The 19,489-nt window shown below is 41.3% G+C and overlaps 1 protein-coding gene across 1 annotated transcript; it reads left to right on the top strand.

Annotated features, from left to right (window-relative positions):
* The first annotated feature begins 611 nt into the window (after positions 1-611).
* On the top strand, positions 612-8,359 carry LOC115574899 (homeobox protein Dlx3b-like). Its single transcript, XM_030406558.1, has 3 exons — positions 612-1,151; positions 3,879-4,063; positions 5,974-8,359. Exons 1-3 carry the CDS (start codon positions 800-802, stop codon positions 6,400-6,402), a joined length of 966 nt encoding a protein of 321 aa, XP_030262418.1. The 5' UTR covers positions 612-799; the 3' UTR covers positions 6,403-8,359.
* Positions 8,360-19,489: the final 11,130 nt, after the last annotated feature.

The raw sequence follows: 19,489 nt of genomic DNA, 5'->3' as shown, positions 1-19,489 counted from the left end.
TCAGTATTTGTAACCATGTGTACTTTCTTTCCAAATGGAACCTGAAAGCATCAGAAGACATTATTTTATTTTGTAGGTCTGTGTGTAGTAATTCGAGTCTGTGTAAAGCGAGGGGCCACCGTCATACACCCACAGTAGCCTTTAGGCATGTAGTGTATTGTGGGTTTGTGTGTGTGTGTGTGTGAGCAGCCTGAGGCCCAGGTGTGAAGCCCATTTTAAAATAAGTCTTGATGAAGTGTAAATAGCTCGCTCCGCGGGTCTGCAGCAGCGCCTGGCCCCCTCTATCTGCATTTGAATGGGCACCGCCGTAAAGCTCATGCGTAAACACTCCTTATCACAACACCATTATGCGCGGTTGGGTCGGTAAATCTTCATCTGCTCTGCTGAGGATCTCGGGCGCTGTTAAGTCTCCGGGACATGTCGAGGTAAATGTTAGTTAGAGGACTTTACAGGGCTTGCCAACTGTTTATGCGCTCTGCTGCGGGCCCGAGGAGAGGCTTACTGGAGGTTTCTGTGGGGAGAAGAAGGGAGCCAGACAGGCGACAGTCAGCGCTGTCTTGGCCGCGGGGCAGAGGCAGGGAGCGAGCGGGCGAGCCAATGAGAAGGAGACATCCACTCCCCTCTGTCCTGCCCGGCTTGGCTCAGCTCGGCGCGCCCTGTAATTACGAGCTCTAGTTGGGTTGGGCGCCGCCACGGTGGACAGCCCGGCTGCTGCTGCGTCAAGGGAGTTTGGGAACGCCAGCTCCAGACTGCGAGGACTTCTTCTCAACGCTGCTGCGACACAGTGTCAAGCCTGAGAATGAACGGACAGTCCTCACCTATCTTCGAGGAGAAGAAACCTTCCCTCCCCGTGGTCGGGAGCTCCATCTCGGCCACCAAGGACTCCCCGACACTGCCGGAGTCCTCATCCACGGACATGGGCTTCTACAGCGGTCAGGGCGCGCTCCACGGATCGCAGGATTTCTACCCGGCGCAGCAGCCGTACTCAGCTCAACACATGAACCCGTACGCGTACCACCACTATAACTTGAACGGGATGGGTCCAGGCGGCGCCTACCCCGTCGGGAAAGCGGAGTACCCGTACCCGCACGCAGCTTACAGAGAGCACGGCGCGTTCAGCAGGGAGGTCCAGTCAACGCTGCAGGACAGCGGTGAGTTAAAACCCCACAACATATGTCTTACATGGCACACCTGACTGATGACTGGTCACATGTTGAGGCACGAACCTCTCCCAGACACCATCACCTCCACCTTTGTCCAGGAAAAAAGCCACACTGACCACCTGAGGCTGGTGGATGGCAAGCGCTCACGTCTCGCCAGATAAACCCGATAATTGCGCAAGAGTTTTACGCACGGCGATAATCAAGCTATTTTTTTATTCACGGCTTCTCCACCGCCTCCTAAACTCTCTTATATCGCCCTTTATGATATCCTCGGAGCGTTTGGGAGACGCTCTCTCAATTTCGAACCTGCAGATCTCAGTCGTAAGGAGCTGATTTGCGAGGAGTCAGAATTATACAGCGCACTTCAGTGGAGACTGAGACTCTCACTGCTGTCCACCTCACACACACATAAACTGTTGTGTGTGTGTGTGTGTGTATGTGGTTTCAAGTTGAAAAAATATTTACTGTGTTTGTCAGAGATACAAACAATATCAGCTTTTCAGCTGTCAGAGTCATATTCATACAAAAAGTATCAGCCCATGTCAAAATCGAGCTGCAGGTGCAGCATTTTCTGCCATGTATCTATATTTTCAAATGTAAATATGCCAGTATTCAAGGTGAATGACTTGTTACTTCTCAAACTGTAAAGCTTTAAGGGAGAGAGGGGATTCTATGGGGGGTTGATTTGGGGGGGCAAGAGATCATTTCAGCCTGGAGAATAGCAAGATTGGAGAAAAACGTCTTTCGAGGAAAACTCATCTAGTTGTTTTGTGTTTCATCTTTTTCCACCATCGCTATTCACTGTAATGGCATGTCCCTGAAATACTTTCAGATTTTCTCTCTGACAGGGAAATGGAGATCACCCTCAAAGCTTCTGGATGGAAGCCACGACGTCTTTCTAACTGTGTCAGGAATGAAGAACTAATTTATTAACATGAAACCGGTTCACACGTCACCGCAAACCTAAATAAACTAATCACACAGTACTGTGTACAACAAGGTCAAAATATTGGAGAATAACTTCCTGCTGGTGACATCATAAGGTATTAGAGTTGTGCCATAATGGAACTCTAAACTCAGCGCACAGATCCTACGGCGACATCACAATAACCTAAAAGAGAACATTTGGAGCAGCAAACATCATTTTGTCTCTTTAACTTCATTTTAAGTTACCCTACAGCCAGACTGTGTTTAAACACTGCTCTCCTTTGGCTCCTTTTTCGGGTTTGGTTGGCGTCTGTGTGCGACTACAGAGGGAAAACAAACTCGACAGACTGGTGTTCTGTCTTTGACATTCCAGTTGGGAGTTGACTCCTGGAAATGGCCCCAGGGGACTTTGGCCCACAGCCACGCACTTCAGGTGTCACGACATGTCAGTCAGCCTTGGCCTTTGAGTCATCCAACGAAGGACGGCTCCTTATCATGCAAGGCCCGCGGCCACGCCCAGGCTAATAAATAAGTGAATACACAAATAAAGGGGGAAATGAATTCAAATATAAATACAAAATCCCAATTGATAGCAATAAAACACATGATACATAGATACCCAAATGAACTAAAGGGACGAATGGCACCAGAACGTAGCCAGAGAAGCTGTACCAACTCTGAGGTCTTGAATAAAGTCCCGCTCTCTGAAAATCTTGACCCGACACGACGAATAAAGGTCTTATATTTTTTTTCTTAAAATAATTTTTCTTATAATATTTTTTCATTTTATTTAATCAGTTGCTAAAATGATCCTACACTCTGGAGTCCCGACATAAAAGGTTTAAAAATACTGCTTCAGTGCCTAACCCCAAAATGAAATCTTGGGGTATGGATTCCTTTATTCCTTTTGATTCAGAAAAAAAAGGCCCATTTCAAAATATACTGAGTCCTAAAAACACAGAAATCAGCCTTTAAAACATACACTGTTTAATTGTGTAGTGTAAACTCCCTGCTAGGCTGCTAACATCCAGAGAAAAAAAACTACATCAGTGTCTTTCACGGTGATATAAACTGTTGCAGTTCGAGACCATAAGGTCTCTTTTGAAATAAATATATGTTCATTAGTAAGAAAATATAAATAATGGCAAACAACTTGCGTTTATTTTAACGTTTTAAGCTTTGATTATATTTTTTAAAATATCTTGAGTTAAATGTGTACAATGATTATAATCAGAAACATACACGAAATATATTACACACAATTTGTAACTGGATTACTCTCCCAATGCAATTTGCATTCAAACCCTGTGGTTAAAACACTTTTGTCAATGTTTTGTTCCCCATTCAGAGATAATGAGTAATATACTGCATGTGTTCAACAAATGTGTCTCACTAAGGTTGATTGTATATCTGAGAGAAGGAAAAACAACAGCACAAACGGGGATTGATGTATACAACTGAGCCTCAAGGCAACATGAAAAGCACCTATAAATCTCTGTCTCCCTCCCCGGCTGTGGGAGACACTCAGACCAAAATTATAAGTTAAGAGTCCTGGCGGAATTTCTTTGAAATTTCGGGGTTGTAGCGGCGGTGGCTATTTTTGTGCTACAACCTCTCTGCACAGACTGCCCTGTGGAGACCTGAAACAAGTTAACTTCACACAAGGAGAAGACTTGTGTGAAACAGTCTCACATGGGTTACATTTTCTAAACGCAGTGAACAAGAAGACTTTCTGACTAAAAGTCCCCGCAGGAATATTACATGTCTTTTTACTCTTCCCGCCCGCAGTGAAAGAGGAACCAGACATGGAGGTTCGGATGGTCAACGGGAAGCCCAAGAAGGTGCGCAAGCCCCGGACCATCTACTCCAGCTACCAGCTGGCAGTCCTGCAGAGGAGATTCCAGTCGGCACAGTACCTGGCCCTGCCGGAGCGGGCCGAGCTGGCCGCACAGCTGGGCCTCACGCAGACACAGGTGAGGCCAGATCAACACCACGATCGAAGTATGATACAGTACGGTAGAAACAAGACAAAGTTGTGTTTTTCTGAAAGAAATTTGAGTGAGCTCTCTCTAAAATCACAGGCGCAAACACTGATTTTAGCTCATGATGTTTACTTCATGCACGTGAAGCTGAATGGGAGTTTAGAGCAGTTGAAGCTTGAAGTAGTAAAAGGGGGCAGCTAAAAGCATCTGATGTTTGAAGTTCAAGTTCAACCCCTGGTGGTCGTTGAGTTATCAGCTTGTCGGGACTGAACTGGCATTTAAAACACCATTTGAAATGTCAGCTGGATTTGTCACCAACGAATGCGATCAAAGTTTGGAATTTGAAGCTGAAGCAGGAAACAGTTTGAAAACGAGGATTCCCGGCCAGTTGACATTTTAAGATGATGAGACTGGAGCTTCTCGGGAAAGAGAGTGAAATAGAGAAAATGAGTTGAAATGTCAGTTGACGTCTAAGGAGATGAGAGCAGTAGTTTCAGCAAGATTAAATGTGAATGCAGCGGAAATGTAAGAATCTCTGAGAAGGAACCTGAACTGGGATTACAAGACAGGTATGAAGAGGTTGAGGAGGAAGTGAAAAGCTCTGAAGCTGTTTAAATTAATTCATCTATTTTTGGGAATATACTTACATATACAATAGCACCCGACACCATACTATGCTACCAGGATAACTTGTAATAAAATAAGAGTGAAACAGAATACCGTAGATATAATACAACACAATGGAGATACAGAACAGTGGTGATCACAGGCAGCCCTGCGAGTTTTTACTGCCGCGCCAGTCTGTTTCAAGCAGTCATACCCGTCCTGCCGTAATGATTTACGGCGATATGAATTATCTTCGCTCGAGTGATAAAAGACAACACTTGTGGCACGGGCTGTTTTATCACAGCTGCTGTAAATCATTGTTCAGTACAATGCAGGGTTTACACGCAAAACCTTTAAGAAAACAAAGGCATGTGCAAGATCCACTGCATCTGGGACCAAGTGATTAGCATGTCCTCATGGATTAATGTTGTTTATACAAATGACAGCATTACAATAGCTCTCATAGTGACATAATGATGCATTTAAAGGAGTCGCAAATAATCTGTGACATTAGCTCTTCCGGGCAATTATAGTTTTGTCATGTGCTGTGGAAGTACTACTTACTGGTTGCCTTGTTTATTACTAGTACACATACTTAATATAACATTTTGTCCTATTTATTTAATGTATTTTTGTTTAGTTTTAACAGCATCTGTTAAGACGTTATATTTTTGAGGAATAGCTCAGACCAGGGAATTGTTTGATGAACGCAATTCCCATTTGAACTCTCTTTTAGCTCTGTTTTTGGTCTCCACCATTTTCGGAGAAACATATCTTTAGCTACTAAAGACTCCACTACGTCCACCAGCTAGTTGCGACTAGGATTGTCAGCAGTTGTACTGTGGATGTAGTGTACAGTGGGATTTTTTCCCCACAGCTTGCAGCTGCCTGCTGTAATGAGCTAAAACAGGCAAAAAATAAGCTCTGCTCAATTGCTACAAAAAAAGCTTGGGCGATTTTAAAGTAGCTCAAATCAGTTGTTTATATTAGTAAGTAAAATTGAACAATTGTGCAACTTTTCACATACACAGAGAAATAAGCAGTTCCCCACAGCGCTGCAGAGTGTTTGAGCTTCTTTATGCTGATTGTTTTGGTCTTATGGCCCCTAACTTAACTGTTTTTGTTCACTTTGACCATTTTCCAGCCTCGGCAGACAGCTGTTTTCAAATGGGCCAAATATTTTGCTAAAACAAGCATGAACATTGGCGGTGCAAAAATTGCATACATTTTTTTTTTTTTTATTCACTTATTTGATTTCTCCAAGTTGCCTCAACAACCGCTGCTCTTCCCTCCAGGTCAAAATTTGGTTCCAGAACCGTCGCTCCAAGTTCAAGAAGCTCTACAAGAATGGAGAGTTTCCGCTCGGTGATATTCCTCTTGAGCACAGTCCAGACGCCAGCGATTCCATGGCCTGCAACTCTCCTCCATCCCCAGCTGTGTGGGAAAACAACAACAGCAACAACAACAACAACAACAACAGCAGCACCGGCAACAACACAAACGGCAGCAGCAGCAGCAGCATCAAGACTGCTGCTGTGATGGATCCTACCAGCAGGGGGCAGGGTCCCTATCAGCCCCCAGTTGATTCCTCGCCCACTTGCATGGGAGATTACACACATCAGAACTGGTACCAGCAGCAGGGTGCACATTTAGGCCTGCAACAGTCGGGCCACGCGCCATCAACAGCCCCGTCTGCCACACAGAGTATGGGCGCCGTCTACTGACGCTGAAACACGCTCTGCGCACAGCAGTTTGACTGGACCCCTCCGCTCAGACAACCAGGGGTATTTTTAGGATGATTTGGAGCGCTGTTGTGACCAGAAACACCTGACACTGATCGTCAGACATGAGTCAGGGCCTGACACACGTAACGCAAAGGAGGCTTTTTTTTTTCCCACAGTAAATGTGGACAGAAAAGCGCTGGCCTCATTCCTCCTTCAGCCTCATCTAAGTTAACACAGAGGTTAAGATGGAGATAAGGGTGTCAGATGTGGCTTGCTTTCAGGGCTGAGACCCGACACTGACACATTTGATTTGAAATCACTGATTTCACGGATAATACTTTGTGTATTTAATATTTTAAATATGACCATATTTATACTACAAACTGAACTGATTCAGTCTTTCAATTGAAATGTTCCCCAGGAAAGGGCCTCTGACAGCTTTTACACTCGACAAAACTGAATACTACTGAGATTCCTCCAGATTTTGCAGTAAATTAAAGCCCGCCACACCAGCATGGGGAACTTAAGGACTGTTTATTGCAGCTGTTCTCAGACGCCATGTTAAAGGTGAAATCCACTGAAAGGCTGATAACTTTTTCAAATAAAAACATCTGTATCAGCTGGCAAAGAAGCTAAACTGCAGAGGGACACTGAAATGACCCCTGAGAGAGTGTTGTGTTAAATTTACAAACTGAATATATTCTCTCTTCCCACTCACACTGGGTGACATTATCATGCAGGATCCAGTGGAGGATTTACATGTACATTTTACCTGCCACTCACAAAGTGCTTTCTGAACAATGTTTGCATCCTGATGTTTTCTGTTTGTCGAAAGGCTTTTTTTTCTGTCCCTTTTGAAAATGTCTTGTCTCCCACCGACACAGCGCTAATGCCCTCTTATCAGTGTGAACATAAAAAAAAACGTACTGAAGTCAGATTTATCAAAGAGGACCACATGGGCATCTGCTAAAAAGAGTTGGATCCCAAAACACAAAACTGTCACCGATGTGAATTTGAGGACTTGTGTGCCGTTCTGTCAACATTGCTATGACTGTATGTCAAAAAACAACAACATAATGTCGGCAATGTCTACAGCAGTTTCAACATATCCCACACCCAAACGGCTGAATAGGTTGATCGCCACTGACCGCCAAATCAGCGCTCCCAAAACAACATCAGCGTTGCAGCAGACCAGTGACAGGCGTACCGGACATTCGTTGTCAGGTTTAGGCAACAAAACTACTTGGTTATGTTGAGGAAACCATTGTGGTTCGACTTATAGTAACGACTAACGCGATGTTACTTCACTACCTTAGGAGGTCAAAGTAACTCGTCACTGCCTTTTGCTTTCACACGGGCACAGACAGCTTGTCACCCTTTATACTACTTCACCTGACTTCCTCCTTTGCGCCCTGAAGGTCACCGTCAAACCAGAAAAGTAAATGTGGATGGCAATAAGCTGCTTTCACAGTCAGCCTACATGGTCTTGCCAGTTTTGGCATGGGGGGCAACAATCCAGTGACTGAAAGAAAGCAAAACAACTGGCTCGATGCATAAAATTGTTGGGTACGAGTAATAGTTGAGAAATGAGCCTGCTTTTAGGTTAAGGGAGTGGAAATTTCTCTTGGATAAATTGCACCAAACATCCACATGAGGCTGCTTTCTGAAGACACCCATTGTAGTGTTTCGGTGATAGGATGAATCATCCAAGATAAAGGTGTCACTATGACTTCATAAAGGTCATTTTCTCAGACAGAACTATTGATAGCAATACTAAAAGACATTTGCCGGTGCTAAAACCTTTGAAAAAGGACTTGTACATATTCTATTAACACATGTGCTGTACTCAGGTCTTTTATTTATAGTTTTAACTGTAGATTGAAAGTGGCACAACAGTTTGTGTTCCATAGGAGCAATTTTACGAGAATGAGTAGGAAATAAAATGTTTATATTTGAATTATCCTGTGGGTTCATTATCCTCTGTGTGTAGTTTATGTGTGAATGCAGTACACACACACACACACACACACACACACACACACACACACACACACACACAAAAGACGTTGAAGTGTGCTGACGGTGCTTTTCTGGTGTGCCTTTCAGAGTGAGTCAGACAACAGATACAGGTTGCACCCATCTATATATTATACACACACACACACACACACACACACACACACACAATGCGTGTAAAGAAGGTTGTGGGAGGTGACAGTGCAGCAGACACTCTGGAGTCTCTGGATACTAATAACACACCGCTGACACAGAGAGCGAAGGGTGTACACTGCTTTCATGTGGCACACAGTTGGAAAGGGGAGGAGAGATGTGTGCGTGTGTGTGTGTGTGTGTGTGTGTGTGAGTGTGTGTGTGTGTGAATGTGTGTGTGCGCATGAGACAAACAAAATGCTCTCCACTCTCAACCAACCAAACCCACAGGTTAGCCAACATGAAGAGGGTGTGACGAGGCAGAAAAACATAGAGGGATACTATGAAACAATGTCACAGACACAAATACTGGGATCTTGTAAAAGAAATCTTCTTAAAATACTATTTGCTTTCTTACCAAGAGGAGCCAAGAACAATGGCAAGACTCTCATGTCAGTACTGCAAAAATAAAGCTCATAGCAAGCAGATGGTTAGCTTAGCTGGGCAAAAAGAATAGCTACAGAGGAAAATAGCGAGCTAAGATAATCAAATCGACCTTCTAGCACCTCTGGAGCTTGAAGAGTAGCTGTCCGATCTGAGAAGTGCATGCGTGGGCATGTCCACCATGTTGGTTGACAGCTAGGTATGGCAACACCACTTGGACAAACTGGAAATCATGTTTAGTTAGCTTATGATTCTGATTCTATTTGCAGATGATTATTTTGGATGGGTTGCGTGGTTGCCTGTCATAAAATAGCATATTTTTCAATGTTCATATTAAAAAGTTTATTGATAAACAGTTTCTGGACAAATTGTACTTTCAAACTTTGGTAATACTGTTGTTATAATAATCATGTCAGTAAAATCCTTTTTTTCCCCCATAAAACTGAAGAAACGCTACGCTACGACAGGCAAACCACAAGCCGTCGTCCAAAATAATCATCACAAATATAATTCTAATCTTAAACTAACTTAGCAAATTTCCGGTTTAGCTTAAGTTTTGTGTGTGCGTGTCCAAGACAAGCATTAACAAGTACTCACAACACCAGGCAACCCGTCAACAAAGTGCCATGCTATGACTCAGGTGGCCCATTATTTCAAAACCCCAATAAAGTCCCATTGGACCAAAGCCCATTTAATTTGTCAGCATGTTGTTCTGAAAACAAAAGGCCCATTGCTCCTAAAAATACACACTGGCATCATCAATTTATGAACATGACTTAACTGAGGAAACTATTTTTAACCCAGATCATGCTATTTTGCTAAAGCTAACCAAGTAGTTGCTTGATTTTCTTAAACCTAACCAAACATAACTACCTGTCACTAGTGGTGCTGTTTCTGGATGAACAACGCTTTATCAATCTTCCTGGCAATTTCTTGATAGTGTACCTGGCTCTAATGATGGCAAATGGGTCCCTGAGCACAAACTTTGCTCTCTGTACAAGAATAATTATGTCAAGTCTGGCATTCTCCTTGTGATATCAAGACAATGAAACCAATAATATACAGCATCTACCCAAGACCACACATTTGTTACACTTCTCTTAATTTTTTACACTTAGCCCAACTTAGATATGTATATATACATATCAACACTTATATTAGGAGGCTAAGCAATTAAAATTATAACAGGAGCAGAAAATGATCTCTCAGATTAGTTTCTGCCAGTTCTGAATTAGTTGGAGAGTCTTACAGACTTACTGGGAAAGCCTGTTACAATGGATTTACAATAATCCAGCCTGGAACTAACAACATCGTTTTGAGAAAGGTTTCCTCCATCTTCTTTTTCCCCCCCGTTGAAAGATTTTTTTCCCCTCAACATGGCAAGTTTTTCCTCACTCGAATCGAGGGTCTAAGGACAGAGGTTGGTGTTCGCTGTACAGATTGTAAAGCCCATTCAGGCAATGTGATTGTGATTTCAACAACTATCAAATGGATTTCCTGGAAGCTTTTTACAGAGATTCATGTTCCTCAGAGGATGAATCCTACTGCCTTTGGCAATACCTTGACTTATCCTCTAGGACCAGTGCCAGGTGGACATCTGTGGCTTATTGGAAAATCTGAGCTATATATTAAATCTTCACAATAATTGTTGAATGGATGGATATGAAATTTAGTACAAAGATTCAAATGTCCCTCAGGATAAATTGTACCACCATCATGTCAAAGTTCCCATTTTGATCAATCAGCCTTATCTACTTTGTGTGTGTTGCAGCCCAGATATAATTTTTTTTTTTCTGCAGACCATTGATATGTCTGAGTTTGACATTTGCACTAGATTTGATGGCATTTCACGTTCACATTCTATTGCATATTGGCCAGCTTTCACTTTAGGTAGTGTAGGGCAGGGGTCTCCAACCACTGGGCCGCGGACCCGCACCGGTCTGTGGGTCATTTGGTACCAGGCCGCAGAGAAAGAATAAATACGTTGTTTTATTTCCGTTACATTGACGATCATACTCGGAAAGTTGTTTTATTTTGAAAAACGGATTCTCTTTTAACAACATCCGTCTGTTCTTGTTGGCGCGCTTCACACCTACCTGTTTCAGCCACGGTATACCCCAAAAAATAAGCCCTCAAGCTAGCTAAAATGAGTGTAAAACAAACGTCTTCGGAGAGCTACTTTGGACAACGAGTGGACAACTGCTGGAGACTGAATGTAACCTTAGTAAGTTACGGAGCAGAAAGGAACACACTTCTAGTGTTTATGCACTTTGTTGTGTCATTTTATTCACCCATATAGAAACATAAAGAACATAAAGAAACGTGCATTTTGAATGTATCCCTGGTTTTTAAGAAATGGACTTTGCCAACATTTATTCTGCTGATATTTGCCAATATTGACACACTAGCATGCAAAAGCAAGATGCTGAGCAAGGTCGGCCCTTTCTCAATAAACAGGACTGCAGAATGATAAACCATCAGTTTTAATAGTGTAGTGAAGAAAAATGTGACTTCAGTAGGGAAGACACATTATCATGTCATGTTCACCTGAATGCACAAGTGTGCAGGGTGTGGACCCAAAACCACAGATCCACAAGGACACCTTCCATGTTTGTTTAGGCTCTTACCTTCCTGTGCTGAGCCCTCAGCTTCCAGGTGTCAGAGAGGAATGTATCTGAACATCACGGGCAGACAGACAGAGAGAGCCAACTGTGACTTGTAGCAACCTGTGACCGGCACTCCAGAGGAAAAACGTTTTTCACCAAAGTCATTGTGGGTGTCTGGATAACTCAAACACAAACAGCACCTTATATCCATGGAGCTAACAGCAATATACTTACACGGCAGGTGAATTTTGTGCATCTGGCTTTTTTCATAGCCATGAATTAAAGGTGCTATTTATGTCTCACTCCCACCTCATCAAATAATGACGCTCCGGGTTTTTCCAACTTGTCAAAAAACTCTCTGGGATGTTGACCGACCCGTCCTACAATCCCAAATAGCACCATTAAGTGAATCTTATGACCTCCCAAAGTGTTTCGTCATTGTTTGCCTCGATACATGGAGAAAATGAATGCCTGATCATTTATTTATCCAGGAAAAATTCTACAAAGTGTTTGGAAGGTGAACTGAGGTGACAGTTCAGCTCTTTGGCACTGTAAGGCAGGCTGACGAGGGGTGAGATGAGGTGATGACATTAGCTGCTGCGAGCTGAGGGGAGAGAAAAAGTCGGCAGCGGAAGGAAAGTTTATAACAATGTCATGAAAGATTTGGAGCTGACGTTACTTTCCTCTCCCTGCCTACAGCCATGATCCGCACACTGTGCTTAGACTGATGTCTGGTTTTGATAGCTGATGCTCACACCAACGCCTGTATTTATTATCTTTTTTCTTTTTTTTTTTTTTACAGAAGAAGGGATATACTGCGGCTGCTTATATGAAACATCAGTTTTTGGGAAACAATCTGAAGCAGCCCGTAGACTCTGATGCACTTAAAAACTGCAAAAACCCACCGCACCCATTCAGTGACAGCAGCATTGCAAGATGGGAAACTATTGTACCAGAGGCTTAAAATGATCAGTTTTTAAGGGAAATTGTCACACGCAAATCATTACCATGTGAACAAATAGGTGTAATGTGTAATTTTACTGAAGATATATTTAAGATAGAGAAAATGAGCTTCCTGGTGCATTCCATCCCACAAGAACACATCATACCCTAGTGAGAAGATACAAGCTCGCCCTCCGCATAGCACTGGATGAGTGTCGTGTGGCAGGAGACTGAAAGGGATTGGTTGAAAAGAGGTCACATGAGATGTAGAATACATATTTTGCTATCCTGACCATGACAGAATATGAATAAATGAAGCATGAATGTTAAATGAATTAATAGAGGTTAATGGTCAGTGGTCCAGTTATTGTATATTACGGCAATTTTGGCATTATTGATGGTCATTCTTTGTAGACGGGGCAAAGGTTTCAGGAAAATACCAGACTGATCCCACACTTGGCAACACAGCGATGTTGCACTCTGATTAAACATGTCAGTCAATAATCTTTGTAACTTTCGGACCAAGCTGAACTGGCCACCTTGGCTGTATTTTAATATTTACCACGCAAGAGTGATATTATTCTCATCCTACTCTTGTCAAGAAAGTGAATATCCATAGTTCCCAAAATGTCAAAATATTCTTTTGACCTCTATTGCATCATTAAACTATTTTTTATCAGCATGCGTCTTCTTCCTTTTCTTTGTTTGGGAGATATCTCTGTTGCTGGGAACACGACACTGAGGGTCTCATTCACCAGTGCACTGACCGTGTCTGCAAACTGCTATTCTTAATATAAGTGCATATGTAGTTAAGTAGGTTGTGTTTTTAATGTTGTGAAACAGCCACAGTTTGATTAGACCGAGGCACCAAAAACTACTTTGTTAGGTTTAGGAAGAGATCATTTATAAGTATGCTAATTACGTAATGACGTGAGTTAAGTTATGCACGCAAGTAGGTATGTACCAGTAAGCAAAGGACAAATATAGTATATAAAGAGCGCCAAAGTCTGTATAGTTCAGGGTGGATGAATCTGTACAGGACTTTCACACCAGACTGGGATTTGTTTGCGGTTTGAATCCAAGTAGTTCTAACCCAAACCTTGATTTCTTTTTCACTTTTCCGCCATTCTTAAATATCCTTCGGTTGTCAAAGGAAAGGGACATAAGACTCTTCGGTATTTAGAACTAACCACAGTTTGATCTTCTGCATATTAATTGGGTAGAGTAACCACCTTAGCAGGAACATGGCCACAAAGATATAGCTCCTGTTGGGCAACACTATTTTTGTGCACACCGGCTGTCGAACTGCATGCGTAGGTCCCATAATGCTACTAGTTCTTATAAATTCCAAAGGGTACCTTATTTGGTGATGGGTAGACTTGCATCACTGTTCATTATTACACCTCTAAAAATAAAAAACGTTGCATTACACTTGTTAGCAGAATGGAGTGTACATGCCATTGACATTATTTTCTTAGTTTTTTAAGGGTCAACCAGCCAATATTGTTGTCGTCTGACCCAGGCTCAAACTATTTTAAAAAATTTGACAGTGGACAACATGCCTATCAATATCAGCCCAATGTATCGGTCTGACCGATGCATAGCGCATTATTCCAACCCCCAAATATGCATGCAAACATACACACATACGAACACTCTCACTTACACACACACACACACACACGCAAGCACAGGTCTGCAGTATCTCAGTTGCACTAAGCGTGTATGTGTTTTGGCACTGCATGGGTCAGGTTTAACAAGCAAATATAAAGTGACCCCCACTGTTTATGACTTGTTTTAATTAATGTGTTTTTTTCTCCATGTCTCTCGCTCTCTCAATATGTCTCGTTCTATGAATCTCTCTCTCTCTCTCTGCTTTCTACTCTGTAGGGGGTCAGATGTTGTCATCTGCCCAGTAGCGAGTTGTGAAGTCTTCAGTTTTATAGTTTTTTACATTTTTGTCCTCACGCAAGCTTGTGAGTTTTGCCCCTCCATCTCCTATGTGTCTTCCACAAACTTGTTGTTTTATTATTTTACAAATAAACACTAACGTATATATCTATACACTAAAGATTAAAAAATGATGTTCCCCATACTTGTATTCTTCGAAGGTTCCGTATTATAAAGCATTGGGGACAGCTGCTTATAGCAAACACTATTTATGAACTGCTCATATCTTTGATATATAAAAGTCAATTACTTTTTCCAGCTGTTTAGAACAAGTCAATTTTATTTCTGTAAAATACCTCGGGAGGCCCAAAAAAGACTTGGATTAATGTAATTATTTTTTTCATTTCTTTTACTTGCTGTAGGCAGCCATGTTAGTGATAAAATGATGATGTATCCAACTGCATGATGTGACACACCTGTAGACCTAAAGAGGGATTGTTGTGCCAATGGAGGCTTTTCAGCCCCTTTTTAGTGGAGTTTTTGGTTAGCACCATCATCAACGCTTAAATAATCACTCTCACTATTACAGCTACAGGCAAGATCAAATGCATACATATACAATTACACATTTAAATCAGTGGGCAGTTACATATAGATATCATATATGCCATAAAAACACTGCCACTGCCACAACTATAGGAGCTAGGAAGCTAATTGTCTCATTGTGAAAAATTTGAATTGGTTTGATCCATTCACTCCTTCATCAGTTCATCCAGGTCAAGGTTGCGTTGGTTTAATACATATTTGTTTATCGATATAATCAGAAATTGTGTTTTTTATTGCTTGGCAGCTCCAGAAAATTATTCATTATTATTATGCAAGGCCCTATCATCCCTAATCAGTAGCAGAGCATCACAGGGCTATGCTTTATCCTATAGACATGACCGTCATTTTGGAAACTGAAGCTTATTGTTAACATGTCAACTGAACCTTTGTTGTACGGCTGCAGTTTGATTATGCTTTATATTATTGCCCCCCTAGCGTTTCCCTGGGGTGTAATTGTTATTGCCACTATCGCAAAGACAACGTTAGCAAAATAGCTACTGATACTGGCCTGGTTACTGTCCAAATCAAAAGACCACCATAGAAGTTTTTGCCTAGATACCTTGATCTCAACGCTATGAAAAAGCAGAGTAAAACATCTGCTTGTATTAACAAGTAGGCAGGTTTTGTTACTTACTTGTCTGGAGGAAGGAAGAAAGGAAAACATGTCATTGGTGGAACCGACTTTGACACAACACCAGAGCACTCTCCATCAAGTGAATGCCAGTCCGTTCGCTCTTATTTTACTTCGGTTTTCTATCACGCTCCCACTTTGCCTTATTTGTCTCCTACATCAGCAAACTTCTTTTTTTTTTTTTTTTTGGCGTGTAGATTTTCCACAGTTATTCCATTTGTTCCAACGTTACCTGGGGATAATGACCGGGGATAACAATGCCCCTCCCTGAGAAACCAATAGATGGTGTCATTGTTTTACAGCCATTACACTGTGCAGTCAGCATTCACAAAGTCAAAGCACAAAAGTTGTGCACTGCCAGTTCAAGTTTGTAACTTCAGTTTCATACAGGACATGGACAGAATTTTATTTTAACCCAACCATCCAGCCCATCCTACTACCTATGTGGACTCCGTCACCCTTTTTCTATGGTACATCATCTGACTTCCTCCGTTACGGCTCCAATAATAATTACTACGACCACTAGAGCAACACCTAGCAACAGTAGAGGCGTGTGGCTCAGGGGTAGAGCCGGTGTCTAGTTACCTGAAGATCGCTGGTTTGATTCCCCTGGTCTGCATAGTGAAGTGTCCTTGGGCAGGATTACTGAATCCCAAACTACTCCTGATGTGTTGGTTGGCTTGTATGTCAGCCACCGCCATCAGTGTATGAATGTACTTATGAATTACAATAAGTCGCTTTTGACAAAAATACAAAACATTAACATATTACCTTCATGCTCTGCACCAGTGGAGGAGATAGGGAACAATATCCAAAGTCCATAATCTTAAACAGTTGAATGCTTCTCACAGTGCACGTTTGTTTGAGTGAGTGTGAGGTTCTCTTTTTTTCCGTTGCGTCCTTCCTCTTTCACCAGTGTTTTGTTACCATGTTCCCTCTGCCCCCGACAGGCTTCCATCAGTTCATTAGGACAATACAACGTGTCTGAAGTCTGTGAAGCACAGCATTCCATAAAACTCTACAGTGTGAACTTTGCCAGAGGCAACAGGATGCTGGTCCAAGTAGCAGATTAAATAAGTCGGGGCCTTCTAAAAAAGATTCCGTTGTCTGGCTTTTTGGAAGAGACGCCTGATCCTCGGAGGAAAAGAGAATGACAAAAGATGTATGAAATATAACTGAGGGTTGATGAGAGTTTGCCACAAATGTAAATACGTGATGCCATTTATATTTCTCTGTGGTCTACTGATATCATTAAAAAATGTGCAGGCTCCCCAACATGTATTTCTGTGGTCAGCAGCCTCCATTGGATTTAAGAGGAATAGGAACAAAGCCTCCAGTGCATTTATTATTGTCTTTGTTGACAGCTTCTTCTATGAGACATTCATAACTTTGAATACAACCTTAATATATGCTTCACACAGTAAATGTCTATGTCTTCAGGAGATTCAAACCTGTTTATGTATAAACCTGCTGTATTTGTGAAGTTCAAGTTCAGTTATCCAATGTACCAAACTAAGTCCTGCCAGCAGCAGCCTTTTGTAAAGTTATCCAGACAGCTCAGTAAGCCTGCATCTTGGAACAGCTCCTGATGCTAAATATACAGAACAGAAACACACCGATTTTGTGGGATAAACTCCTGACATCATGTATGCTTACAGAAGGTGAACGAATCAGCAGTTGACTTTTTTCTAGAAAAGAGACGGCTCAACAGACGACCCGACCGACCTGATACACTGATTCACATGCTGCATCACTGTTTGAATTGTTCTTTTATGAGCATATCTAAATTAAAATGGGGGTTTAAAATTGTTTACAATGAATAACAGTTATAATGTTATATATTATAGATATACTAACATATACATCAGCTAATAACAATTTTGAGTGTGCTGTAAAATAAAGCATTTATTAAATGTTTTTGCACCAGTTACGAAGTTATAGTTTTGTACAAAAGCATTCATAAACTTATTGATAACCTTTTTTATTAACACTAACCACAAAATGATGCAATGAATATACATACATTTAACAATACGTTTCTTAATGGTGATTGTTGGGTTGAACATTATTTTGCATTCCATTTGTGATTTTCTAAATAAACTGTATAAAATGTGTTGCATCATACGTAAAACTGTATACACTCATGTTAGAGAAATCGATTAATTTGAAATAAAATGGGTTGAATTAGATGAATAATATGTGCATCCTGATTTGTTTTGAAAGTGTTCCAACAATTTCATCAGGGATTGTTTGTCTAAATTTTTACCTTGATATCAACTGGTGCATTTAAATCATCAGTTTATATCGTCATTGTGTGTCACATGACAACACGGTTAAAACTACTAGATACAAGTGATAATTACATAACTACATATGAGTAACCTTGATACATTTAAAGGTGCTATTTGTAAGAAAAGTTGTTTTTTTTTAGTGTCATTCTCAACATGTCAAATAATGAGGCTCTGGGATTGCAGAGGGTCAGCCACCATCCCAAAGCATCGTTATTTGACAAGTTAGGAATGAGACTCAAGAACAAACTTTTTTTTTTCAAATAGCACCTCTAATTCAAATCTGTTATAACATTTCTTAAATTTTAACTAACTAAGATCCTTTACATGACAACACAAGATGCATTACATAGACCACTTAAGTATCAGTTATACACAGGTATTCAATCTGGAGGATGGATCTCAGGGTTGAACGGTGTTAACTCAGGGTTATCGAGGGTCACAGCTGGCTGTTTATGCTAGGTGTAAACAGATGCTGAAAGATGCTAATGCTACAGATGAAGTGGGTCCTATAGGATCAGCAGTGGAATGTAGCTGTGTGTAACTATGTAAGCCAGTGCTTTTATAAGAATACTATAGTATACTAATAGTTTTAAATAACATGATGTTAAGCCATAAAATAAGTTGTACACGGAGCACCTACACAGGTCATTCTTTTTTTATCATGGATATCTTCTTCTTTTTGTCAGCTGATTCCATCCTAGTTTGCTACCAACAAACCTTTTGGTCTGAACAAAAAGCACCCTGAGATGATTGTATGAGCATCACACCAGTGCTATATGTCTTCACACGACTGGATGTGTTTATAACTGCAATGGACTCATCATACCATGGTGTGGCAGTGCAACAGTGCATCTCTCTCTCTCTCTCTCTCTCTCTCTCTCTCTCTCTCTCTGCGAAGAAGGAATGACTTCATTTGCTTTTAAGACACTCGGACGCATATTCTCTCAGACACACATGAAATCATTATGGTCTTTTGTTCCATTTATAAACTGCACATGAAGGTCATTTTCTTTTGCCCTCTCAGTCCATCTGATCAGTCGAAACAGTCACTTGACTGCTGGATTTCTTTAACACAGCAACTGAATATACTCCAACTACTTTACTTTTTTCCCTTGATTAGCAAAAAACCCCCCCAAAAACCCCAAAGAACAGTAACTAAACATTCATGATTTGTTACCTAACAAATTGAAATTGAGTGTTAACGTTAAAAATCTACCCTAAAGCAGCATGATGCAGTACTATATTAATTCATTTTTCAATGTTAATTGAACAGATCAATTTGTAGTGAAAGGATTAGCCCCCAGTAATCCAGTTTGATGTAATCCACTACTTCCTAGCCTTTGCCTTTAGGGCCGGAGGCAGAAGGATATTCCCTTGGCTGACAATTACACATAATTACAACGTTGGAGTGAAAGCTTTATTTAACAAGCTGTGTCCTAAATTACCTATAATTGACGTGGTCATTTTATAAAATCATTGATGATGTTTGACGACTCTTTTTGCTTTTCCAGATGTTTGCAGTGCCAAAG

This window comes from Sparus aurata, chromosome 23 (genome assembly GCF_900880675.1).
Source record: "Sparus aurata chromosome 23, fSpaAur1.1, whole genome shotgun sequence".
NCBI classification, from domain to species: Eukaryota; Metazoa; Chordata; class Actinopteri; order Spariformes; family Sparidae; genus Sparus; species Sparus aurata.
The sequence above is the reverse complement of the archived record's forward strand: the minus strand, read 5'-3'. Positions and strand labels throughout refer to the sequence as shown.

Coding starts and splice junctions, on each gene's coding strand:
- LOC115574899 (XM_030406558.1), top strand. CDS start 800: ATGAACGGACAGTCCTCACCTATCTTCGAGGAGAAGAAACCTTCCCTC. Junction 1,152..3,878: donor GTCAACGCTGCAGGACAGCG/GTGAGTTAAAAC, acceptor TCCCGCCCGCAG/TGAAAGAGGAACCAGACATG. Junction 4,064..5,973: donor TGGGCCTCACGCAGACACAG/GTGAGGCCAGAT, acceptor TCTTCCCTCCAG/GTCAAAATTTGGTTCCAGAA.